General features: G+C 43.0%; 2 protein-coding genes across 6 annotated transcripts in view; one reads left to right on the top strand and one right to left on the bottom strand.

Annotated features, from left to right (window-relative positions):
* NRAP (nebulin related anchoring protein) overlaps positions 1-1,450 on the top strand; it is a 47,746-nt gene extending 46,296 nt beyond the window's left edge. The window contains exon 42 of the mRNA XM_069020047.1: positions 1,035-1,450. Coding sequence (XP_068876148.1) covers positions 1,035-1,136 — 102 coding nt within the window. The 3' untranslated portion in view covers positions 1,137-1,450. The remainder of the gene's footprint in view (positions 1-1,034) is intronic.
* Positions 512-24,207, bottom strand: HABP2 (hyaluronan binding protein 2). Of its 5 annotated transcripts, none has more exons than XM_069020051.1 (15): positions 24,058-24,093; positions 15,854-15,890; positions 11,772-11,918; positions 10,750-10,878; positions 9,553-9,660; positions 9,014-9,130; positions 8,579-8,698; positions 7,779-7,950; positions 7,259-7,347; positions 6,914-7,145; positions 5,903-6,045; positions 5,415-5,549; positions 3,776-3,921; positions 2,685-2,885; positions 512-1,094 (listed from the first exon to the last, which is right to left on the bottom strand). In XM_069020051.1, exons 3-14 carry the CDS (start codon positions 11,854-11,856, stop codon positions 2,709-2,711), a joined length of 1,653 nt encoding a protein of 550 aa, XP_068876152.1. In that variant the 5' UTR covers positions 11,857-11,918; positions 15,854-15,890; positions 24,058-24,093; the 3' UTR covers positions 512-1,094; positions 2,685-2,708. The 5 variants fall into 5 exon arrangements, with proteins under 5 accessions (XP_068876152.1, XP_068876151.1, XP_068876149.1 ...); XM_069020050.1 differs by lacking the exon at positions 24,058-24,093 and adding an exon at positions 16,331-16,901; XM_069020048.1 differs by lacking the exon at positions 11,772-11,918 and having other exon boundaries at positions 24,058-24,207.
* Positions 24,208-25,802: the final 1,595 nt, after the last annotated feature.

Below are 25,802 nucleotides of genomic sequence, written 5' to 3'. Positions count from 1 at the left end.
ACATCTTAATTTGAAGGAAGCATTGAAGGGAATTCAGCAGTGTCAGTGTCAGTGTCAGGATGTTTTCCTCAGCTTGGGGATGATTTCAGATCTCCAAATGTCCTAGTACCTCTGTGGAAAGCAGAAGCAGAGGTGGAGAGGACTCCCTGTGCAACTCCCGTTCTCTTTTCCGAATTTCAGCAGGAACCACGTGTTGCCATGTAATTCTGTGTTGCCATATAATCTCCACTGGCGGCTGTATCGACAGGCTGGTGTAGGCTCCCAACAGCATAATGTGTGCTGGGGGAGGCTTTGTGCAAAGGGGCAGTGCTCCAGCCTCCTCTGCCTCTGCCCAGCTCAAGCCTGGAAGATATTACAAGCAGGGATCTTCCAGGCTTTCCTTCTGCCTGCCTCCACAGGGATGACTCCCAGCCTACAGTGTCCTAGCACAGGAGAGCAGAAGTCCAAACAGGAATCTCACAGCCCTTACAGTTAGGAAGCATTCAGCTACAATAAAAGAGAAGCACTGCACTTCAAACACTTTGATCATTTAATTGTTAACTTTGGTAAGAAGTCAAACAATAATCCAGACCAAAAATACATATCCATGATTTACATTCCCATATGAAAAGTTACTCAGGAAATAAGTGAAAACTGTGGTTGAGTGAAGCATGTAGTGGGAACTACAGGCAATATCTTCTTAAGTAAAAGGTATGAGAGTGATCTGATGGTCCCAGGGAAACCTACAGGTGTGCAATCCATGTAGAACTCAGGTGTTTGTTGGTTTGCTTTTTGTTTAGGGTTCAAAATAGAAACTAGGACTTGAGCACATTTAGTCCTTTGGTATGTGAGGTATCTAACTTACATGAACAGGTCCAGTTTTTGTACTTCTCCACTGCAGAAATACGCTCAGTGCAGAACAGTGATTTAGATTTTCCTCTTTTTTTTTGCCAGTTGTGTAATTTTGAGTATGAAAATATTGTTACAGAATAATAGTTAAAACCCTCTCCTGTCCACTGGCTGGTTTCACAATTTATTTGGGTGTGATTTTACAGGACCAGTTGGCGACAGAAGGATCTCAGCAAGTCGGAGTCAACCCCGATGCTTCAGAAATTCTGCAAGTCAAGAGAAGGCAAATGCAGCTCTATCAGAAGTAAACAGAGACATGACATAACACAAATAAATTTTCATCTTGTCCTGAAAATCCTGTAGCTTTTCCAGTTTTTTGGGAAGCACAATAGATGGCATTTAAGAATTTTTGTTTTAAGAAGCAGCCAAAACATTGCAATTTATAACTGATCATTTTAATTTTGTGTGGATACTTTGTGATTTACCACTGAATGTATTACAGATTCTGCTATTTATTTAAAGCTGTAAATGAAATTAGTACTAGATGACTGACAGGATCAGCTTTGTACCACAGATGGCAGAATATGAAATAATTTGTAATTAATAAATCAGGTGACTCTTATTCCATGTCTGTAATTTTTGGAGTTCCTGGATTATTGGCACCATTGACCTAAGAGAATACAAAAGTATGATTCAGTGGTTTAAGAGATGAATGAGTCAAAGGCCAGTGGGAGCAAAATTATCACTGACGAGCCAAAGACAGGTTTTCTAGCAGATGTCAGGCAGTCTGCTCTAGACTATCAGAATGTATTCAGAACGCAATTAGTTCTTGAGTCTTTTTAAAACCTTCCAAAGTAAAAAATCAGGATTACTCTTTGCAGTAGGGGTAGCTATTAACAGATTAGGTAGCTGCTTAGAGAAGGCTGTAAGCCCTGGAATTCAACTGAGAGTGACATTACTAGTTTAAGGAATTGACTCTTCACAAACAAGTCTATTCTTTATATCCCGATTTAATACCAATTCCTTGTTTTTCAAATTTCTGTGCAGAATCACTGGGCAAAAGTTACACAATTTGACATGTCCATCTTATGAGAAGCCCCAAATTATGCAATGGCTTTAGACACAGATTTTTTAATGGCATTTAATACTAACTAGGTCTCACTGATATTGTTAAGCACGTACAAACCATTGTAGATCTGGAATAAAACAAGTAATTATCCTCTAATCAGGAATAAAGTTGATAATTCTAATACTTAAAGTGTTTTTTTTGTTTTTCAATCTGGAATGCACAACCAATTGAATTTGTAGCTATTTACCCACAGAAGTGGTTTTAAAAAATAATTGTCCTGCCTGATCCTCTCTCCTCAAGAAATTCCAATGGCTGCAACCTTGCAAACTCAGCCACATGGTGATTCTTGAGTATGTGAGAAATGGTACTGGCTGTAAGAGCACACACCAATAGCTCGGAGGTATCAGGGTGCAATGAGTGCAGAAAAAACACACCTTTGACAGGAGCATGAGGGGAAGAGGAAATGTCTGGCAACACCTGAGCTTGGCAAAGGTTCATGGCTTGAAAAAAAGGTCTAGAAACATTGATATCAGTGCCTTTGATTTTTTGGGGGAAGAAATGGAGTAGTTTTACTTTCTGATCTGTTTAGCTACAAAATGTGGGCTTATTTCAAAGCCCACAACAGAAAAACTGTCACTGACATTCTAAAGGCTAACACTCTAAAGGCTATTTTCAAGATGGTGAGGAAGGATGCCCCATGTAGGCTGTGAGAAAATATCAGTAATATTTTTGATCAAAGAGGAGGCATTTGGAGAATTGCTGAAAACAGTAAATCTCTCAATCTTACCGTTTGTCATTCCAAATCTCTCTCCTAATAATGTGATCTCGATGAAGACTGAATTACAGCTGTAATCCAACTGGCGAATTTTGTCACCTGGGTATAAACTCCTGGCTTGTTTTTTAACCCACACCCATCACCCCAGCTCACAAGGCCGTATACGTAGTAGGAGCCATTTTCTACACAAGTCAGTGGGCCTCCAGAGTCTCCCTGATGAAGGAAAGCACACATGTTCAAAGCATGAAGCAAAATATTAACCAAAATCAGAATGGTTCTCTCTCATCACAAGACTTTGAAGCTGCAATGGTGTTTTTTTCCTATGGCATCTACCATCAGATGCTGCTTGGCCCCTGAGTAGGCTTGCAGTTCTGTGACCAGGTCAAATGATACCAGACATTTTGGATGCAAGTTTTCATTTTTTTCCAGTCTGTGACATATATCTGACAAGGTCCCATGAAATTTCCCAGATGTGAAAGTACCAGGAACTCGGAGTCTGAACTCAGAAAGATAGAGTGAACAATAGCGTGGCACAAATGAAAACTTAAGATGTCTCACACTCCTCAAAATAGCCTTATTCTGAGTTGGTTGGTCTCATTTTTTTGTTTTGTTTCTGATTTCTATTGCAAAATATGCTCTACAGTGGTAATTTGCACCTTAGGAAGTGTTGTTCAGTCTCTTCCCTACCTTTCAATGGTATAAGTACAAACCTGTTTCACATTTGTGGTAGCTGGAATGAAAAGAAACATCAATACTGACTCCCTGCAAGTCTTAGCTCTGATAGTGAAAATCGGATTAGAATTGGCACTCAAGGTAGAGGCCATTAAAAAGCTCAGGTAAAAAAAGAGCAAGTTTTCAGGTTATTTTGACAAACTGCCTCAGAAGCCAAGCTTTCCAGGCTGGTCTCTTGATTCCATAGATCTGCCTGTAGGTGACAGTGGCAATATTAGCTCTAAGGATGTACAACTCAAAGTGTACTGCAGAAAGGCTGTTGAAATACACTGATGTGAGAACAGATACATATGCAGCATGCTGCCAGAGCTCTGCACAGCCTGACTCTTTACACAAAAAATTAGTGTTCAAATACAAAAAAAGCAACAGACCTGACAAGAATCGATTCCAGGTTTCCGAAGCTTTCCTGCACAAAGCATGCTATCATCCAGTCTGTTATCATGTAGTTTGGGTTCATTGCATTTCCTCTGCGAAATCAGCTTGACATTGGCATCTAACAGCTGATGGGATTCTTCATCTATGGGATGTGCACCAAAAAAGTGGAGTCACCTTCCTCCATTCCTGTTACATGTTGTCTTTTATTCAAAACACAATCTTGCTTGCCATATAAATGGGATGGGGGAAGAGCAGGGGGGATGTATGTGCTAGCCTGGGAAGAAAAGAACTATCTGGCTGAAATGGTAAATTTCCAGTGAGTTGGAGACTGAAGTTTCACTCAGGACACCGAGTTGTTGCCTGAATAAAAGCGGAGTCAGGTATTTAGAATTTGGTTCCAATCAGCTCTCTCCGTGTAATCCTGCTTTTCCAAGGTGCAGCTCCCAGAGGTCCCCATGGGACTTTGAGCTGCTCAGCACTTCTCAGGCTGGTACTATTAGATGCTTTCACATGCAAGCTGATGAAACAGATGAAAACTGAAAATCATACAATATTTAAGGGCAATGATTAATTACAGCAAATCTAAAGACATAACTTGACATCTAAAGGCAATAGCCAGAGTTTCAAAGTACTACATCTGTAGATAATTAAAGGTGGTTTATAAGTTTGGTTCTGCTTGAGTTGCAGGAAATATTCCATTTCTTCAGTGATTTCCTGAAATGCTAATAATAGCTCTGCTCAAAGAAGGAGCCATTGAGGTTGAACACGTACAGGGTACTTGATATTCTTTGTTGGGGAAAAAAACCCATAAAATCCCCCTTACCCTTTTTAAGGGAGACTTTTATTTGGAACTTTAAAAAATGTCCATTAGATTCTGTTGGTGCATTCTGATCAAATGAGCAGACTCTTCTCTTGTGGACTTCAATGGGAGTTACATCAGAAGGGAGAATTCCATCCTGTGTATCATATCAGGCTGTATCAGCCACAAAGCACTAGGACACCTACTGCAGCCTCAGTGACACATTTTCCTTCTGCTGCTTTACAGCAACACATCAATCAGAACATGAGAAAATGCATTTTTCAGAAAATTGCCATTATCATTTTTAAAGCATAATAATTTCTCCCCTTAGGATTTACCATGGGCAAGAAAGGTTTTTGGATAGAGCTGGTTGAACTTGAAAAGCTTGTAATTTTTTTTATTTTTCAGTACATCTGAAGGTCCAGATGCTGCTTCTGAAAAGCTTTATCTGACCCAATGGGCTGGAAAAGCATGTGAAAATTCCTGTCTTTCTTGGTGCTGTCTTGAGACACACAAGATATACAATAACCTCTCTTGATACTTCCTTGCTTCTGCTGCTGGCTTCAGATGAAACCATGACATAGAGAGTCAGATGGCAGGCAAAAAAATGCATCAGGCATTTTATCAGAACTCTGAAAGGTTTGCTTGATTAAGCAGTTGGAGATTTCTGCTAAAGAGTAATTTGCAAGGCATGTTTTAGCTGACCTTACTTTTGAATTCCATGTCTTGGTTTCACTAGTGCCTAGGCCCTCATTTGGGTCTGGCAATTGTTACTGAAAGTACCAGCCCACCTTGCCACTGAAATACCCACCAAAATCCAGTTAGCCCACGAGTACCTGTCTCTGTCTCGCCCCATCCAGAAATGAAGCAGGAGGCCCCAACAGGAAGGAAGAAGTCAGGGACACACGCTGTTTTCACATACTTTGTTTCCACTGCACAGTAACCGTCGACAGGCTGCAGTTTAAGTAGTGCTGGAAAGGAGATAAACAATAACAAAAAGTATTTGGAGCTAATTTTGATCCCTAACCATTGTTACCAGTGTGTGATACAACCCCGTGCAAAGCTGTATAAACCCAACATTCCATTTGCCCCCCTGTGTTGGACCTGTTCCCATTGTTTGGCTCCTCCTGTGCAGTGACTTCTGCCTGCCCGTCACAAGTTACATCCCAAAGATTCAAATGGGTCCAGGTCACAATTTGGTCTGATTATTTCCAGAGCATAGTCTCAATGAGAAGTTTACATTGACTTTAGTCAATTGGGAGAGAGGCACATCAAACAACAAAGGGTTGAGGTGAGCCACGTGAGTATCAAATAAAGGATTTACCAATATCATTGTACAGGACACCACCCTTCTCTCTGTATTCACCATGTAAAATTATTTGCACTGCATCAAATACTTGCTCATGATTCTCTTTCGTCTTGAGGTTTTGCTTTCCAAGGGCTACTTGGATCTTTGTTTCTGGGTTTCTGGAAAAAAAAAAGTAATTTATATACAGACATTTCTATCGGTGGCAGTGAAAACCTGCACTTTTAGTATCAAGAAGTCAAGATATTCCTTCCTGTTGTAAAGCCCATCCAGAAGATTTCCTAAAATCATTATAGGAAGGCTTAGATAGGAAAGCAGTGGTGGAAAATACATGTGCTCTTAAATTGTTGCAGTCATGATATAAAGTGATTTAAAGCTGCATGTATGTGATTTTCTCTGCATTTTAGGGCAGAGTAGCAGTGTGCACACAATCAGTTCCTGTGGCAGTGATGACAAGTGGCAGCTCATGTAGCCATGGGAGTACAGTTGCTTGCTGTTGTCTGAGCATATTTAAAATCATCTGTGTTGGAATGATTTCCAGTGTGTAATTTACCTGTTTCCTAGGGTGGTGGCTTCCAACTAATTCAATACAAGTGTTGGAGGAAATGTAATATTCTATGCTAGTTGACACAGAAAAAAATTAAAGCTAAGTGCATATTTTGACTGTTTCAAAGAACTTAATTCTGATGTAATACATGATGTTGCTTATGGCATCCCAATATCCCCTGAGTTTTTCATAGTTCTTCTTTTATACTTCACAAAATCTTGTTACTTTCCTCCTTTTTCCCTCTACACAACTTCTTTAGCTCATTTTATTTGAGTGGGGCCTAAGTTTTTTATTCCAGCAAGCACCATTTTCAAGTATATAAACATTTTTATGTATGTGTCCATTTTCTTTTTACATATGTTTTCCTTTCAGTTTGACTGAAAGGAAATTTTGATTGCAGATAATTTGGGTACCAAGCTGCCTTTACTAACCATCCTGATTTTTATACATTTATCTACCCTAATCATAGGACTTGCACCTACTCAAGGCAGTGTGCAGCAGTAAGAACCCAGCATGATTTAATTAGCACTCCACCACAGAAATGTTCATTCCCATCTGGAGTCTGTCTCTGCAGAGATGCCATCCAGGGATGTTGCCCAGGTGTAGCCTTGGATCCACCATAGATCCTCTTGCGTGTTCTACGAACTTCTGGTTGTCCACAGGTTTGGAATATTTCAGGGGGGTCTGTTGGGGGTTCTGTTGGGGTCTCTTCAGCTGCATTGGAAGACAGCAGATGTATAATGCAGAGATATCATCAGACTGGAAGAGTTAAGCAACCTGCTGCTCTAGACCACCTGCTGCCAAATCACTGTCTTCTAATTTTTTACCTGAGCAGGGTGAAACATTGCAGTATTCCCAATCTACTTTCTTATTTTTTCTGATGTAGCACCAAGGTTTTTCATCCTCATCAGGATTCCTGAGGGGAACAGTTGAGAGAATTAGTCATTGGGAATGGGGACATCTCCATGAAACCAGTGAAGGAGCTGAGGATTCTTAAGTAGCAGCCTCATGCTCCCATATGGGAGATGAACTTCCAGAGATAATATTTCATAAGATTTGACAAAGAAGAGGCCTGAGCGAGGCATACAATACTGCCTTATTACTATTCCCATACCTATCTTAGCCATAAGAGAAATGTGGGACTGATTCAAAAATAGAGGGCAGCTTCTGGAAGCCTCACATCAGCATGGTTAGAGAAGGCATCTCTAACATTCTGGTGTTCTATGGGCAGGCGGTATCTAGAAAGATGTGAGATCTTAACACCACCAGTTTCTCAAATTTGTGAGCAGTTTGTCCTCAGGGATCTCTTTTATACAGACCTCTACAAATGCTTCTTCAAAATATTACCTGCAGAAGTTGTGTTCACCAATGCCGTATGAGTCAGCATCCTCCATGAAAGCATTAAAAGGGTGGTCCAAGAGATGGTGGGAATTCCAGTGCAAGCAGGTCCTGCCATTTTCTGCTTGGTTCACTGTTCCTCTGTATGTAGAGGAGTCCTCTTCATAACAATCATCTGGTCCTGTAGAAAGACAATGCTCATATGAAAATGATTTTGGTGTTGCTCCTTGCTCAAAGTGGTTCCTCTTCCTTCTGTTCCTTGTCCTACATTCATTTTATGGAGGATCAGAAGAACCTACTGGGCCAAGTAATTCTGTTCCTTATTGTACACAGGCCAGAAATTAGAATAATGTCCCAACATATGTCCACCTTCTAGCTTGATTGACTTCAAAGGCCACTCCCCTCAGCCTGGGGAGTCACAGGCAACTGAACAGGCATCTTCACTACATCAGATTTTGAGTGTTTAAGGAAAACTCGACACTTCTCCCCTTTGTGACATGTGACCTCTGGGAAATGTGTGCTCACTCATTATATACACCAGTGGGACCTTGCCAAAGCACACTTAGAAAACACCTTGATGGCAACTGTTTCAAGCCCCTTTGCCAGCAGTGGCTGCAGAAATCAGCCTGTTCCTCTGACCCTCTCTCCAAAGGGGCTGGTGCCCCAGCGTAGTCAGGCTCTTGGAGCAGTGACAGGAAGTCACCACAGGATGCTACAGGAGTAGCATCAGTCAGTGTGGCTGCAGGGGGAAGCCAGCCCCTGGCTGTCTGGAGGTTCACCCCTACCTCTGTCCTGGGACTGTGACGTACCGATCTCGCAGAATCTCCCTCTGAAAGGTTCAGGGCACTTGCAGGTGAATTTTGACCTGTATCTGTTCCGAATGCAGATACCTCCATTTTTGCAAGGGTTTGGACTGCACTGTTTGGATGCTGTCAATGTGGAAAACACAGAACTGTCTTGTCAATGTGCTGAACACTATACAGCCACTCGCATGTCCAGTGGAAACTGGAGAGAGCTCCCACTCAGACTGTTGGCTTTGAGTTCTCACAAAATCTTGAGAAATGCGTATCTCTGGGGGTTTTACCAGTGACTGAACCACCACCCCTCAAATCAAGCATAATTCATCACTGGCCGGGGCCATGGATGGGAGCTGCAGCATGACTAGGGCAGGATCACCCTCTGCAGTGGGTGATTTCCCACTGCAGACCGGCCATGGTGCTGTCCCCACCACAATTTGTGCTCACCATATTGGCAGGAGGGTCTCTTGTAGGGAGGCTTACAGCTGCACTTAAAATAAGGTGGAGTTAATATAATCAGGCAGTCACCATAGTTGCAGTTCTTCTCCAGACACATGTCCTCCACTGTGGAAAACAGGGACACAAAGCACATCATCAGCATTTGTGTGTGCACAAGAGCTGCGCTCTTGGAGGGATCCTGGGAAGATGGCTTCTCTTGACACGTCAAGGAAGCTTTCATTTGGCAGGTGTGGACTTGGGATCTCACTTCTCATTCACAGTATCTGTGGCAAAAAATCTGTGGTACCAGTGAGCAGTTCCCCACTGCACACCTTGCAGAGCATAGAGGAGCACTCCCTGCACTCCTGAGGTCTATTTTACTCGATGCTATTTAGACAGGCTTTGGCCTGGATGAGGTCCTAAGAACTATGGACATGACTGCTGTGGGCTGTCAGAACACTCAGCTCAGCAACCTGTGGGTTTATAAAGTTGCAACAGTAGCATTAACTGCCAAAATAAGGAGTGTAAATTAGCAAAAGAGCAATTACCTTTTTCACATGTAGTCCCTCCGTATGGCTCAGGGCAGTGACAGCTGAAGTCTCTTCCTTTGGCTTCACATGTACCACCATTCTTGCAGGGGTTGGAGAAGCATGAATCTGCAGAGGTAAGGATGGAGATCTTTCAGCCTCTCAACCTTCATCACCTGCTTTTTCTTCTTGCATTTTGTGGCTGCAGGAGTCTGTATTCCTGGGCACAGCACCCTGTGTAACAACTGCTGTGCTTATGCATCAGCTCAGCAGCCACAGGAGTGGTTCGAGTTGCTGCAGAGTTTATTCCAAGCTGCAGTGGCTCATGGCTTTGGGTCTGGAGCTGCGCTACTCCCTTTGCCCTGTCTATTACAGAGCTGTAATGGGGCAAGTCCCTTCCTTTGATTGGAGGTAGATTTGCCTCTGTGGCATTGCTTCTGGCTGTCTGCCTTCATGCACTTAGTCTGGAGCGATATGGATTTGGCATTGTCCTGTTTGGAACACAGCATTTAATCTCCCATGGAAAAGCCATCCATTAGACTACTACCATACCCCTGGGTGGCTGTTGCCTCAAGGGAGCTGACACCTGATGAAAGTCACTTGTGTGCTGCTCTTTACACTGTGCTCAACATCTCCACTGCAGACCAGGCTGCCAGGAGCAATTGGTTTTGGAGACAGACAAAAGTCAGCTCTGCTTGTTTTGTACCAGGGGATAACTTGGGAAATGTTACAGGCAACTTCCCTGCCTCTCTTTTTGAGTCCCCTGAGCAATCTCAAGGATCCCTTTCTGTTTTCCTGAAGTTCAGCAAAACAAAAAAAGAAAAGGAAATAAAACCCCTGCAACTGATAAAAGAAGAAGAAGAAGAAGAAGAAAAAAAGAAACCTGCTCTACATTTGGTTCCTAGCATAAATACAGAACATATATTCCATGAAAACAGCAATTACATCTTACAGTGTCTATAGACAAATAAGCCTGTGCTTTTTTGTAGTAGCAATCAGAAATGTTCTGCATGATCAGAATCCATCCTGTGAAACCTGGAGATAAAACACAGGATCCTTACAAGAGAAATACAAAGAACACTGCAAACGATCCTCCTAACTCATCCCTTTGATGCAGGCATTTCGAGAGCAGGCTGGCAGCCAGGCCTGCCATGCTCACGCTTCAAGCACAGGGTTGGGATTTTACCCCTTCCTTCCCTGCCCACCCCTGAGAGGTACCTTTCATGGCAAAGCTGTCACCTAAAGATGTCTCAAACCAGCTAATTTCCTCCCAGGGCTCCTGCTGGAGGTTGGTGTCCTGATCTGGTTCTGTGTATTCGTCGTAGTTCTCGTAGTCATCAGCCTCATCTGCAGGGAGGGGTGAGAAGAGAGTGAAAGAACAGAGGAATTAAAACTGGAACGAGAAAACTTAAGAAAGAAGTTATTCCCTGGGATGGACAGTCCTTTTTCCTTTCTGCTCATTTGGGATGTCAGTGGGTTTAGAGACCATCTTGAGGACCAAAGGTGCTGTTCAGCTCTTCCTTGGCATAGGCAGAGCTCACCTAGGGCCCAGCATGGCCACTCTGAGCACAGCTGGCCCCAGTGCTGCCCTCGAGGATGCTCTTGAAGGGCACTGGGGCTCTGGCTGCCCAGCCATCTCCTGTGGCAGCAGCCAGGATGCCCCAGAGGGGATGCAGGCCAGGGCTATCCAGGCAAATCCCCGTGTGACACCACAGCCGGGGCAGACGCTGAGGCAGGTACCAGCACAGTGACAAAAGGAGATTCAGTTTCCTATAAGAAGAAGGGGTTTTCTTTGTCCAACTGCTTTGCTGACCATCACCACTGCTGTTGCAGAATGAGGCAGGGCCCTCCCCAGCTCAGGGGCCCTGCTGCGTGTGGGAGCACAGAGTCCCATCTCGAGGGCAATTGGGGGACAGAGGCCCTGACACACCTGCAGGTCTGCGTGGCTTCTCACCCACAAACAGCCTTCGAGGAGTGAGAGCCTGGCACTGCAGGCATGTGCTGAGGAGCCCACCCCTGCCTCTGCCAGCCCGTGGCCTACAGGAGCCAGTGTCCTCCCCTGCCAGGAGCCAGTGTCCTCACGGGGCCCGCGGGGACCCGCGGCTTCGCCAGCCACGCTGGGGGGGTTGTTTGATTAAAGTGGGCTGGCGGCTCCTTGCACAGGTACAGCTCTTGCCAGTGGAAGCCACTGCAGTGTTTCAAAGACAAGCTATGGTAATGAGCAAAGCTAAGCTACGTACAGAGACATTTTAAAAAGCTCTCCCCTAGGGCTGGACCGATGGCCCCATGGATAATGCTCTGCCTTGAACTGATTATCGACTGCATTATCTTAGTTTTCTCTCCTCATTCATTCGCTTGCAGCCTTTATCTTTATTCTTTCTTTGCTTCTGAAAAAAAGAAAGAAATTCCACGTTTGTACAATGGGTGTTTTATATTTCATATTAAAATAGAACCGTCTTTTTTTCTTCTTTTTTTTTTTTTTTTTCCTACATGCCAACTCTCGTTTCTCACAAAAAAAAAAAAAATAGAGGAAAGTTTCACCTCATTTATTGCTATGTCAAGTCAAGACTCCTTTTCCTCAGCTCATTATTTCCACAGGAGCCGAATCTCGACTATGTGCAAGTGTTGCAGAAGTGTATGCCTTGCTGGGGAACAGAAGGATCTTGCTGAAAGATAAGGACATTGTCTACACTGTACAAAATTAAATTTAATGTGATGTAGTTAAGGTAGAAAAACAAAAAGGAAGTTTTGCCTGAAATGAAGCCTCCAAGTTCACTTTGTTGGAGAGGAGATTTTGCAAATGACTTGAGGTTGAAGGAACTGTCTGAAGTAGTCTGACTTTGTATCCCCTGCTTATTTTCAGAATCTTAGAGGGGCACGTTGGCTTTTATTCTGCAGATGCTTTCTGAAGGATGGGGTATCCCTTTTTATGGAAAAAATATACCTGCTAAAAGTTATGAAGGATGAATAGGGGACTGACGGCTGCAAAGGCAGACTGCAAACATGCCAACGTGCTTTACAGAGGCTGGTGAGGACTCTGCTGAATCAACAGAGGAAAAATAAGTGCCCCGAATGAGCACAAATAGCTAAGCTGTTGTAGAATCATCTACCCTGGGTTTTAAACCAACTGCTTAGTGTGAGTTGTTAAGAAATGAAGCTACTGTCACTTGATTTTTGTTTGGCATGATTACTCAGCCACAGATTAATCATTTATTAATAACACCTATGTAATTACTTGCTATGTTATGAACTATTTCTAAGTGCATCTCTTCTGTAAACAAGTTGGCCAAGATGTAATTCACGTTTTGCAGGATGTGCTTCTGGCAGCTCTGAGTGGCTGGGGAGCACCATGTGCACAGATGGGGCAATTTTGGGACAGGCTGTTGCACACCTGAAGCCAGTTTGGCACCCAGCAGCCCTCAAAGAGAGCAACTTCAGGTAGCCAGGGCTGAGGTAAAGCAGGCAACACTGACCAACCCCCTTAAAGGCTGGCATTTACCATTTCAAGAAATTTAATGGCCAAAGCATGGAGTTAAGGGCGCATATGGAAAGGGCTCAGAAAACATCAGCAAGCCCTTTTGGGGCTATGTGGATATGGGAGTCAGGAAGCTGAGGTTACTGTCCAGGAGACCAGGCAAGGTGATGTAAGAGTGCAGCAGATCTGAGAAATGACCAGTGTCCCTGCTTTTCCCATTGCCATCCCTCTTTGTAAAACTGAGAAACAGACATAGCTCCTACAGGTCACATGAATGATGTTTCCCATCTCCCAGCTAGTCCATGTCATCTCCAGCTGCATGACACAGTGGAAAACAAAGACCAGAAAATCCTGACAGGGGCATATGATATCAAAATAAAAGGTGTCTTCTTATTTATCACTGCTTTGACACTAAATAACTATTTGCCTTCCACATCTCTTATTTAAGAAGTGCTCCCATTCCAATTTTTTAAATTATTCATAACAAGCCATAGGTGTAGTAAAGCAAAAACAACACTTTTTTTAATCTGAGCACATAATTAAAGCACAAAGTCTGATACACTGGTTGATTTAAACATATTACTAAATCAGAGTGTTCGTTCTTTGTAAGTGCTGGAAAACCTTAACATGCTTAAAAAAAGCAGTGATCTGACATTTGTCACTGAAATGTGACTATTACATGAAATTAAATTAGACATCCTGCATGCAAATTTTCAAAGAATAACTTTCCTCTGTGTAGTACAAAAAATCCCCCCATAATTGATAGACAGAGATTGACTTTTAAAGCTTCAAATCAGCTTTGAGGTCTGGGTGATCTTTTAAACTGCGCAAGCTTTCATCTGCAGTTTTTCACATTGCCAAGAGCTGTCAATCAAGCAATGGATTTCTGATCAATATCCCCTTGTTCATTAGCTTACACGGGCTCTCTGTTACAGAGAGAACAGATATCCCAATGCCGACAGTCACACTGTTTTCAAAACCTTCCCTGGATCAAGTGATGACTAATGTTCCAAGTGGGAAAGTGATGCATTAGGATGCCATCGGGTGACCTGAATTGCGAGGTAACTTTGTTGGACTGCAGTTGTCAAGATGAGTGATGTGCAGAGTTAAAGCCTATTGCCAACACACATCAAGGGCGCCAGAAAGTACCCAGCGTTTATTCAAGCTCTCTGAACCTCTGGAGACTGACTGAAATCTGGCCTAATTTAAGCAGGATGAGTTTTCCTACCACCCCCCTAAATACTTTTTGTCCCCAGCTCTGAGATTATTGTAGCGTTATTTTTATGAGGCTGAAATCCTGACTATATTTTAAATAATGAGATATTCCCCATTTACTTCTGCAGAGATGAGACCTCACAGTATTTCCTCCCTTCCAAGCAGGCTGTGGCTGGGAGTATCTGCAGCTTCAGAAAGAAGGGAGACCAGCTAACAACAAAGCCAGAAAGCCTTTCAAATAGTTTTGTGGCTGTTACTTAAAAGCAGTTTTGCAGCATTTTTTCCCTCAGAGGGATGGATGTGGGGCGAAGGGGGACCGTGATGGTGAAGGAGTGGAGACTTGCAGGGGGATGGGGAGTAGGAGAGTGGAAGGACAGATGGAAGGACCATACACCATAAGGCAGGGAATGAATTAAAAAATTGTGAAAGGGATACTCTACCATCAAAAGGCAGATCAACCAGTTTGCACAAGGCTGTGTAAACAGGTGTGCAAACCCTGAATCAAGTGCACGGCTGTGGCCAAATATTTGCAGAACCCAAATACTGAGCTCAGACACAAAAATTATTTGGAAATTTGTTTTCTACACACATGTTGTTAGAACAGCAACATTGATTTGGCCGGTGCTGTATGAGCGCCAAGATTTCTGGTTTGACCTGAAAGCTGAAATGCCACTGAAATGAACAGAAATGCAGGTGAATAATGAGTGCATTCTAAAACCCAACCTATTTTTTTGCAGGAAAATGAGCAAAATTATTGTATTATTTCATTAGCTATGCATTAGAAACTTGCATCTAGGAGCCATTGAAATCAAGAAAAGAAAGAACAGGGCTTACCTGCAAAAATACTAAATTATTCAATAAAACCATAATCTTCTACTTGGACCATGTAAGCTGTGAAAGGATATACAAATCCTCACACATCCTACACATCCTCACACAATATTCATCACAGCTTTTCCCTTATCAACATCTTAATGCGATGCAGCCTTTAACGATTTTTTACTTGCATGGACTTGTTTTTGAACCTTCTTGCACTTGGGACAAAGCCTTGCAGAAATAAGTTCTACAGTTAGTTGCATGCTGCAAGGGAAAGTCAGCTTTCATTTATTTGACCTCCAGTTTTCATCCCCAACTAGGCTCTTTGCTTATCCTTCTGTGAGGATTGCAGCGCAGGACCATGACCTCTCCTCCAGACCATGGCCCACTGCATCACCCATAGGTCCCCAAAGCACATGAAGGCAGAGAGTGACAGAAAAGTCCTGGCTTGGGACGGAACTGAGAGTTCCAGGTGTGGTCCAGGAGAACCCTGTGATCAGCTGCACGTTGGTACTGCTGCTGTACTTCTGGTTTTGGCTCCAGCGTGCCAGACACACTCCTGGCTGGGATACGATGCAGCATTGTCTCCTGCACTGATGTACAGCACCTGTGGAGGTCTGAAAGCACTCACCATATTATTTGCCCAAAGTCAAACAGACTTTTTACTTGATGATAGACCTTATTTTAAGCAAGGCTCTGCATGAAGTTAATATAATTCAGCACTGGGGACTAGTGAAGAGTCTTGATGAACCAGGTTGCCAGCCTTTCAGTTTTGTGGCAGGCAGAAGCTAAGATGAAGAAAGTGAAACCACTTACCTTCCATCATGCTGGCCCAGAAGGAAAAATGGGAAGCCTGCATGAGATAATAAAGGTCAGAGAGTCAGCTTCTGAAAAAACAAAAGCCAGGGCAGAGCTTTGCTTACAGTACAAAGATTCTGTTTGCCCCTAGTGCCAGACATCCAGATAAGGCTGTTACCCACTTTGGAGCTAACTGGCCTAGATTTCAAGAGCTCTTTGAAAAGAGTAACAAAAAGTCAACAGTCTGTGGGAGAGGTCTGGCTTTTCCAAGCATACAGCCTAAGCTGCTGGGCTGGTCTGATTTGGAACAAACCTGACCTGAATGAGTTAAATTGTCTCTTTGCTTATGAGGTGATGGCACATTGGCTATTTTTCAAGCTTCTCTGAGATGCTGACAGAGGCCACACTCCAGCTGGCTACCAAAGCCAGAGGCTGGGAGTTGCCCAGGCATGGCAGAGTGTATGTTGGGCAGTGCAGCATGGCCCAGGACCTTACCTCCAGTGCACCCAGTGGGATCTGGACCCCTGAGCTGGAAGGCTGTCAACAATGTCTGGATACAGGAGAATATTTCTGGCACTTTCCGGGAGGAAATGCCGTGTGTCCCACCTGCAACATGGGGCTCCAGCCTTTCCTGTTTGGCTCATGATCAAGGGCAAACATGAAAAAGGGAACAGAAGAAGATGGAAAACAGCTCTCAGCCTTTGAAGAGTGTGAGTGAGGTTTGTCTGAAAGGAAAGGCACTGACTCTACACCAGGACACATCCCCAGTGTGACAATTTCCGTTTGCTTTCCCTCTTGCTCTAAATCCCAGCTGCAGACAGGATTACCTGCCTGCAGTGAGGATACACATGATAACGGTGGGTGTAAAGGAGATTTGAAGCAGCTGTTCTTCATCCCTCACATGATTTTAGGGAATAAAATGTATTTCCAAACAATTTAACACACATGGTAAGGACAGCACACATACACACACAATTATTATGTGCACCTATGCATTGCTACAGATACAATTAACTGTAAATATATGCCCTGTTTAGTCACACATTATTTATAGAAGAAAGACATTCTCAGATAACGCTGATAATGGTTGTGACTAAGAACAAATGAATCAGAAGCAATGAATAAGAAACAGGACAAAATAAAAAAACTCAGGATTCACGTTTGTGAATATTATCTGGAATATATAAATGAGTTTTTGCTTCAGGCACGTTTGCGTCCCTCTTGTGTTTGAGCCAGGGAGAACAGACACTCCAGCTCTCCCCTTCCCCACTGACTTTAATGAGAGCAATATCCCCTGAACCACTCAGCAGAGCTCCTTCCCAGGTGCATTTGAGTGAGCCACACACACAGAGAACTAAATCCTTTGCAGCTGGAAGGACACACATCCTCACACAATTGCCCCTCCTGAATCAGTGTGGAGATGATGGTAAATGAGAAGGCTGTAAAAGCTCTGTCCTTGGTGTATACGTTTCCTGAGTGCAGGTACAGCGTTCTTCAGATCCTTTGCCAGACCCCAGTGGAGACTGTATAAAGCAAAGGTCTAATTGCTCCATTTACAATTAGTAGTAGCGTTCATCCATAAACACAGACCAAAACAAACCCTGCAAGTGTACTTCTTTCTTTTGGAGGAACAGATGAAACAAAGAACAAGGAAGTAGCATTGGGAGCAGTATGATGCAAGAAACATTTCATGTCCCTCTCCAGCTCTCTGTGCTGCCCTGTTGTGCTCTTTGCCTTATGGGATGGAAAGGGTTTGGGTTGGAAATGTTTGTCTTAGAGAGTTTGCCCCTGCACTTGGGGCAGCCCTTGACACCCCAGGGAATGCTGGAGGGCTACAGCCCAGGCTGAGCGAGGTGCACCAGGCTCTTCTGTGCCTCAGTTTCCCCAGCTGTAAGGTGGAGATGACAGTCTCACAATGTTCACACCCCACGAAAATAGGAAAGATGAGAGACGTAACATTGCACTACACTACATTCTTTTCCAGCTTATCCACCTGCCCCTCTGTCCAAGCACAGGCAGAACTGACCACAAAAGGGCAGGTACCCTAAACTCCCTCTGGCAATGAACTGGTGCCCTCGACAGTGCAGGTTTACACTATCATCCTTCAGAGCCGGCACAGGCTTGGTGGCTGGTGACTGAGTCCCAGATTTTGATTGCTGCTTTTGGATGAAAGCCTGCCACAGTATAAATGTTACTGGGAACAAAAGCTTCTGGAGCACCCAGCACGGAGAGTCCAGGAGTTAAACACAGTCTTTACTGTAAGGCTCCTGTATCTCATTTTGTGCTGCCGCTTTCCCTCCCTGTGTGCCTGTCACAAGCTGCAGCAGCAGAGCCACAGGAGACAAAACCTCTGGCAGAGCTGACTTCTCAGCATGGAGAGTTTTCTCCTCCCTCCTGAGGTTCACTGGACCACTCACCAGACCACACTGGTTTTGAAGCATTTTCACCTCTGCTAGCCAGCACAGAGCCAAATTTTACCATCTGGATTCATGGCGTGAAGCTTGTCGTGGTGGTGTGCAGCAGAGGAGGAGGAAGAGCTCACTCCTTCCCTCCTGTCTGCTGGAGCTCTCCCCTTCCTCCACTCCAGGAGAGGATGTGGGATGCAGGGTGTGGGATGCAGGATGTTGGATATGGGATGCAGAAGGAGGCTGTCAGGAGGGGTGCACAGGGCGGGGGTCCGGGAGGGGGCTGCAGGAGGGAGTGCAGGCAGGGGCAGTGAAGGCAGGGCCTCCTGCCTGCGGTGCCGTATTGCTCGTGGCCAGCAGAGGAGGATCTTGTCCTTCCGACGAGGTGCAACACTGAGCCCAACGAGGAGCAGGATTCGAACAAAAGGAAGGGGGGCGGGGGGAGAAGAAATTAGACTATGGGGCTGGTTTCACCAGTCTCGTTGATGCAGCTCCACACTGATACTTTGTGTGCTCTCTCAAGAGGGAATAAAATCGCTGGATTCTGTTCATAGCAGATCTGCAGTGATGAGGGACAAAGCTGGAAGAATTTGCAGAAAGCAATTTTAAATTTTATTACTTTAGGCTCATAAAAAAGGAACTCTAAAAAAAAAAAAAAAAATCTAGGAGGGACATTTTATACGGGTACCAGTGCACTGCTGGCTATGGAGCCAACTACATTTATAGGGCTCCTAGAAAAAAATTGTGAAATTCAAAATATCCTAATTTCACCTGACCTTTGTTGTCTTTTTGTCACTGTAATGATTATCACTTCACTAAAACTTTAGCTTCATTCCTTCAAAGAACCTTCAAAATTTTGCTAAATAGATTTTGTACTAATATTAAACATTGCAGATACATGATACACTCAATTTTTCCATTTCAACTCCTTAAGAAAGAGACACTAATGAAATGTAATAGATTTCAAACAGGAATGACAGAACCATGAACTTTCTTCATCTCAGGATGGAATCCTACGGCCCTTTCTCAGACAAAAATGTCCAGTTAATCTCTAGCAATTCTTTCTGCATAAACCCAGGAAGATTTGACCCCAAATCCAAGGGAAATTATTTACAGCTGCCAAGGGCATTCTACAATTGAACTGTTTATTGTGTCTTGGGTACATTGCTACCCCTTATTACAACAAAAAATGAATTACTAAAACACAAAAGCAGGTGGAGAAAGAGAGCAAAAAGGTGACAGCCCAGGGTTATGCTGTGAATTCACGAGTGCAAAACAGACTTCCAGAGAAAACATTGTAATTACTCAAGCTTGCATGGCAGAGTAGCAAGAGAGATGAAAACTACCTCTATACATACATACACACTGCAACAAAGCACTACAGGAATTCCAGTATTAAACTGCACTGCTAGGAATTGGCTTAGTCACTTAATTGCATTAAGTCCTGCAAATTCTCCTGCAACCTGTCACAATGTGGCCTCCACAGCAGAAAAACAAAGATTATGCTTTCATTTGTTCATCTGTGCAGTCACAGCTTTGCAGCCAAGAAGGTGGGATGGGGTTGAACTGGAGAATGAAGATGGATATTTGATCAACTTCCATCCACAAGTGACACGAGCCATGAAGGAGCCGTGAGGGCAGACACAGCTACTGCCTTCTTGTAGTGAACCCCTTGATCCTGCTGACAGCTCTCAGTAGGAACCTTTGTCTGGGCTGCTTGCCAAAGGAGGAGGGAATCGACAGTTCTGATGCTCTTACAATCGGCCAGATTTTTGCCTGCAACCATCTTGGGTCGTGACAGTCTTTGAACTTCAAGGGAAAGTGGCTTTTCCAGCAATGACATTGTATTTCTCAGCCAAGGCCATGGTTGCAGTATAATGAAAGCAGGGCATATCATCATCTGTAGCACACATGCAACACATGTTGTGTTTTTAGCCTGGGAAACCATTCTCTGAAAGGATTCCACCAAAACCTCTGAGTTCTTCACTTCTCTACTAACAAGACATCTACCTCCACACTGAACTGCAATTTGTGCATCAGAGTAAATGTTGTGCTCGTGGTTGACCAGTCCCAGAGAACCCAGAGAAGTTCACACTTAAAATCATTATTTTGCTGATTATTTCATAGTGAACCTTTCCCATGGTAGCACCTGATACAAAACCTAAAGGGATTCAGGGAAAAAGCAAGGTCCTTCAGATGTGCTGCTGAAACCGGCTTGGTTCTCTGCTCAGGAGTTACCTGCTCCTGTTTTCCAAGAAATCAAAATTTCCAAATTAATCTCTGCACTGTAAGAAGCAGCCTGGTAGCAGCTGGGTGTTTTTAAAGCTGCTCACTGGTGGATGAGGTGTGCTTGTGCTCCCAGGTGGAAAATAGGGTCAGCCTTGGATGCCACAGCAAGGGGAAGCTACAAAATGTGTTTCAGGGGGCTGCAGGAGCCAGCTAGTCGCACTAACACAAGTGCCTGTGCTATGAAACACTCCTACAGCCAGTGCTGGGAATGCAGGTTATACTGCTAGACTTAAAGCTTATGCAAAGTCATTAAGTCCCTTTAGTTACACAGGATATCAACCTGCACGCTGCAGGGCATAAGCTGATTGCCTTCAGGGGTCAGCAAGGAACGCTTCCCTCTCTGAGAGCACGGTGCAAAATTAGCTGGGGGCGCTCCCAGGGCTTTGTTGCTTTCCTGCTGCATCAGGCAAATTTAGGCGAGCATTGCAGAAGGGTATTACACCTGATGGACCACAAATCCAGGCGGGCTTGGCAGCATTCACTTCTCTCTGCAGTGATTGGTTTGCAACACAGCGGAGCGTGAAGCCCTTGTGTGCATGATGAAGCCCTGGAGTGAGGGTGAGAGAGCAGAAGTGGGAGTTTGCTACAGGAATGGATCTGTTGGGCATTAGAAAAAGATGTCAGACAGAGTTGACTTTAGAACATCCTAAAATGTTGGTCTCCAAGCACCTGAGGCAAGGAAAGACACGTACCTCTGCCAACAGCATCCTACTTGCTGTGCGCCAAGAGGGAGATAGGCCCTTATGATAAGGGGCTCGTTTTTGCAATTGTTTGATCTTAATGTGATACTTTTATCCTTCCCTTTCCACTACTAAGTGCACTTGATTATTGGATTGGGCAAGGCTAGTGATTTTGAAACACTTTCCACCACAACTAAGAGGATATCAATTTTTTGAAGTGCCAAAATATTCAGTGAAGAGCCACCTCTTCTAGTCTGACCCTTGCAAATCTTCCTCCCTGGTGCCAGGGAAGTTGAGTTTGCAGGCAAATTTGATACAAGGAAAAGGACCGATCTGAACACCTGTAGATTTAAAAATAACTTTTTTTCCTGCGAACATGTGCTGAATCACTTTAGAGCACTGTTAATTGGGAGCTGCAGCCTGGTGTATGGGCAGGGGCAGCACTGGAGTGTTGTGGGATCCAACTTTGTATTGTCCTGTTCCAGATTTCTCTAGCTCAGCTCAAGCATACCATTTAAATCTGAGTGTATTCCAGGAAGTTTGCTTCAATACAAGTCTGGATAAGTGAGGATACGCAGCTCGGTCGCAGCAGAATTCTTTGGCTTTCTCTTCGGCTAATTAAGGAATACTTAACAATAAAATATCTTGATGGCAGGCACATTGCTACTACAGTATCTTGCTGAGCAGAAGTGAAATGAAAAGCAGGGGGAAAAAAACCGGAACCCGAGAACTCCTGCCATGTCTGAAAACAATCTTTGGTGCAGTTGCACCATACATGCTAAAGTAAAGGACCAAATTCTGACCTCACCATGCAGCTTTATGCTTTTTATGGAAATAGTTTGGATTCATGCAGATGGAATCAGTTTCTCTTCAGGTAGTATGAAAGAACTGAATGAAAATTTTTGCCTTAGGGTTCTGCTCCAAACCTGCCAGATCCATGAATGTCCAAGTATTTTCTTGTTCCATTGTGACTGACTGAGCACGAACTACTGCTTAAACCCGTGTTTGACTTCTGCTATATTTCACTAATAATATTTGTTAATCAACTTATTACTTATAAAAACTTCTAAAACCAGATTCAAATAAAAATGATGAAGATAGTTCTAGAAAAGGATGAAAATAGGAATTTAAGGGTGTCTTCTGTGGTTTCAGCAAAGTGCATCATCTATTATTTTTTCATTCAAACTATTTCAGTGCAACTTTTTCTTCAGGACAAATCATTAAGACAAAAATATCTTCTCATAACTTGTTTGTCACGCAATGGTCACATCATGGCAACTCATTCCCCTCTTTTTTTTTTTCTGGGATCCATGCCAAGTGCTAAGCCAGAAAACCTTGTTATATTAATTATGAAGAAAAAGCATGTTTTATTAAAAACTAGCCTGCTGAATATTCTGTCGTGCTGCTTTTCAATGACAGCAGAATTGCTTTTGCATTTTAGCAATGTTAATGAATTTTCAGGGGCGGGGAGAGATACAGTCTACATTTTCCATTGCAATTTTTAAAGCAACATCAGATTAGGACTGTCAAAGGTATTGAATCAATCTAACACTTAGGACTAGTTAGAAAAAATCTGGGGAAGACTTCATGTTGTCTAAGACTGGTCCCACATCTTCCTCACTGAGCATGAATTAACACTGCCAAATTCATTATGAGCTTATTTGTATTAGGTGGTGTTCCCACAAAGTCTGTAAAACTGGCATTGAAGTATCCTAGAGCTGATCCCCTCAGTAAGATGCTACATGTACTACTGGAACAAGTGTGACATTGGTCCTGGTGATATGCTAATTAATAATTACTCTATTGAGTTGTAAAAATCACTGATCTCAAATTCCAGACTTCTTAAAAAAATCTATGCCCCATTAAACCCCCTCACTATATATTTTTCCCGAAGAATTAAATTTAAACACATCAACATCTGAATTTTTGAAACGCATTTCAGTAAATATGAACCTGCACACATAGGAAATGTCACTAAGAAAGCAGATGTTTTAAAGAACCTCAGACTCCTTCATGAGAAAATCTACTTGATTGCTTGGAAGAACAAAAGAATTTTTTTTTAACTGACTTTTAACTTTCCTTTGATTACAAGTCATTCTTCCAGTCTTCTTTAAAGAGGAGATGAATAGATGTAGGAAAGTATATCAGGCTCTACCACGGCAGAGCTCTGGTCACCCCTAGCTGTGTTGAATATTTTGCCATTAACCTTCCTCCCATGTTAGCAACAACGATAATTCAGTCATTCAAAACGTGGCTGGGGGAATTTTACCTTTTACAGAAGAGTTTGCAAAAGTCGCAAGGCAGCGCCTATCTGACCTGTTTAATCTGGTATTTAGTCCCTTCAGAATGGAGACTGGAAATAAGGAAGAAACTATTTACGGTGAGGGTGGTGAGTCACTGGCACAGGTTGCCCAGGGAGATGGTGGATGCCCCATCCATAGAAACATTCAAGGCCAGACTGGATGGAGCTCTGAGCAACCTGGTCTAGTGGAAGATGTCCCTGCCCATGGTAAGGGGGTTGGAACATGATGATCTTTAAGGTGCCTTCCAACCCAAAACATTCTATGATTTTAAGATGAGCTGCCCTTGCTGCAACCTGGTGTTCTGGGACATTTCTTAGTGCCCAGGGCTAGAAGAGGGACTATGCTCCCCACCACAGACCACTGGGAGTGGGGCGGCCACTGAGTGTACCCAGAAGAGCCATTCCTTGACACTGTAGATGTCTGCTCCAAAAAAAACCGTTGGGCTTCTCTCTTATGCTGCATTAACTTGGTCACCTCAGTGGCCTGAAATGCAGATACAGCAGAGCTGGCACATGGAAAGAAAAGGAGGATAAAAACATACTCACGCACAAACATGTGGTCCCTAGGAGAATAACCAGTGGAAGAACCTGAAGGGTCAAAGCACTGTTAACCATCCTTGTCTTTTTCTTGAAATTAGCTTTTTCTTCTTGCCTATGTTTTTTCAGACAAGCCACAATCTTTTGAGGCCAAGCTAATTCAGTGCAAATAATTAACCGTGCTTCAAATATTGTTTAATGTTCAACAGATTGCCCTGATCAAATAAATGTATCCTGTCCAGATAATCACTGCATTGACCACTGGCAAATGTTCCAAATCAGTAAGTATCAAAGATGGGAACAGTATAAATTAACAATAAAAACAAGCATTGACCTTGTATTAGAAATATCTTTCGACTATTATTATCAATTGGAAAAAAAGTATGAAGCATACTTACCTCTCTCCCACCTGAAAATTACTGAGATCTAGTTACATAACATATGATTTTTAAAAATATCAAAGTGTGGGTTTTTTATTATTTTCTAAATTTCAGACATAAAACGAAGTTCATGTTCTCAAGCTTTTGTCCACTAATGTGAGAATCGGGATTCATTTTTTTTAACAGAAATTTAAATTCTTGATAAGCTCTATTCTCCTGAGGCTGAAGCATTTGTAACAACAGTAGCAATGCAGGAAAAGAGTATTATTGCAAGATAAACAATCCTCTATTGCGAAAGTGCTGACAAACTCTTGCTGATCAGAAATTGTTTGTACTACATGTTACAGAAACAAATGAAGTGACCATTCTTTCTCCGAGACAGTTTAGAACCTGAAAAGGAAGGATGTGATAGAAATAGTGTCCACATGTTGAAATATGAGGAAGAAAACAGTGAAATCCCAAAGGCTTCACAATTTCCCATTCTGAATGTGAATTTTGTGGTGAAAAAGAGTTGTGAGCACTTGATTACAGTGACAGGTGCTGAAATTTGGATGCCAGAGAACCTTGCTTCTGATGATTCCTTACTGTGGAGCATGAACAATCCTAAAGGAGATTTCATACACCAGAAAATACACAAAGAATTTCGGTATCCTGACTATGCCACATGTGCATACCTTAAGCAGGTGCCTATTAGCAATAGATAGATGTTTGAGACTTAGTATGTTGGTGGCCAGCCACAAATACAAGTTTATGAAATTCCAGATTCTTTAACTAGCTAGAAAGACAGCAAGATAAAAGGAGTTAGATAACACGCGACTTTATGTAATGTGTCCTTGAGTAAGCTGATTTGCACTGAATTTTAATAGAGCCCTGATTCATCAAATCTCAAACAGAATTAAGGTATGGACTGGATCCTAATAACATCATGCTTTATATCCATGAAAGATAAATTAAAGGATGCAAAACTGCTATTGACAAACATTGATTATATGTACTTTGATGGACTTTGAAGTTGTGCCAGATGTGTCTTGTCAGCCTCCAAAGTTTTCTTTTAAATCTCATTGCATAAGGTTTTTACTTTTTAATTATTTTTTCCCTCAGCCTCTTTGATCAAGAAAAAAATGTAGATCATATTTGTGTGATGCTATTTCCTATGCATTTTATTTAGATATGCCCTTGTGCACAGCTCATGATATGTAAAAAATGTTACATGGCACGTACTGACCTTACCTTGTTATCCTGGGTGCTATTTAATACTTGCTTGACCTTCTCAAGCTGCTGAGTGAAATCCTGCTATGGGCAGAGAGCTAGTACAATGCTCATGGTCTTTTTATACCACATAAATCTACACAATAAGATGCAAGAGACAAGGTT

This window comes from Aphelocoma coerulescens, chromosome 6 (assembly GCF_041296385.1).
Source record: "Aphelocoma coerulescens isolate FSJ_1873_10779 chromosome 6, UR_Acoe_1.0, whole genome shotgun sequence".
Lineage (NCBI taxonomy): Eukaryota > Metazoa > Chordata > Aves > Passeriformes > Corvidae > Aphelocoma > Aphelocoma coerulescens.
The sequence above is the reverse complement of the archived record's forward strand: the minus strand, read 5'-3'. Positions and strand labels throughout refer to the sequence as shown.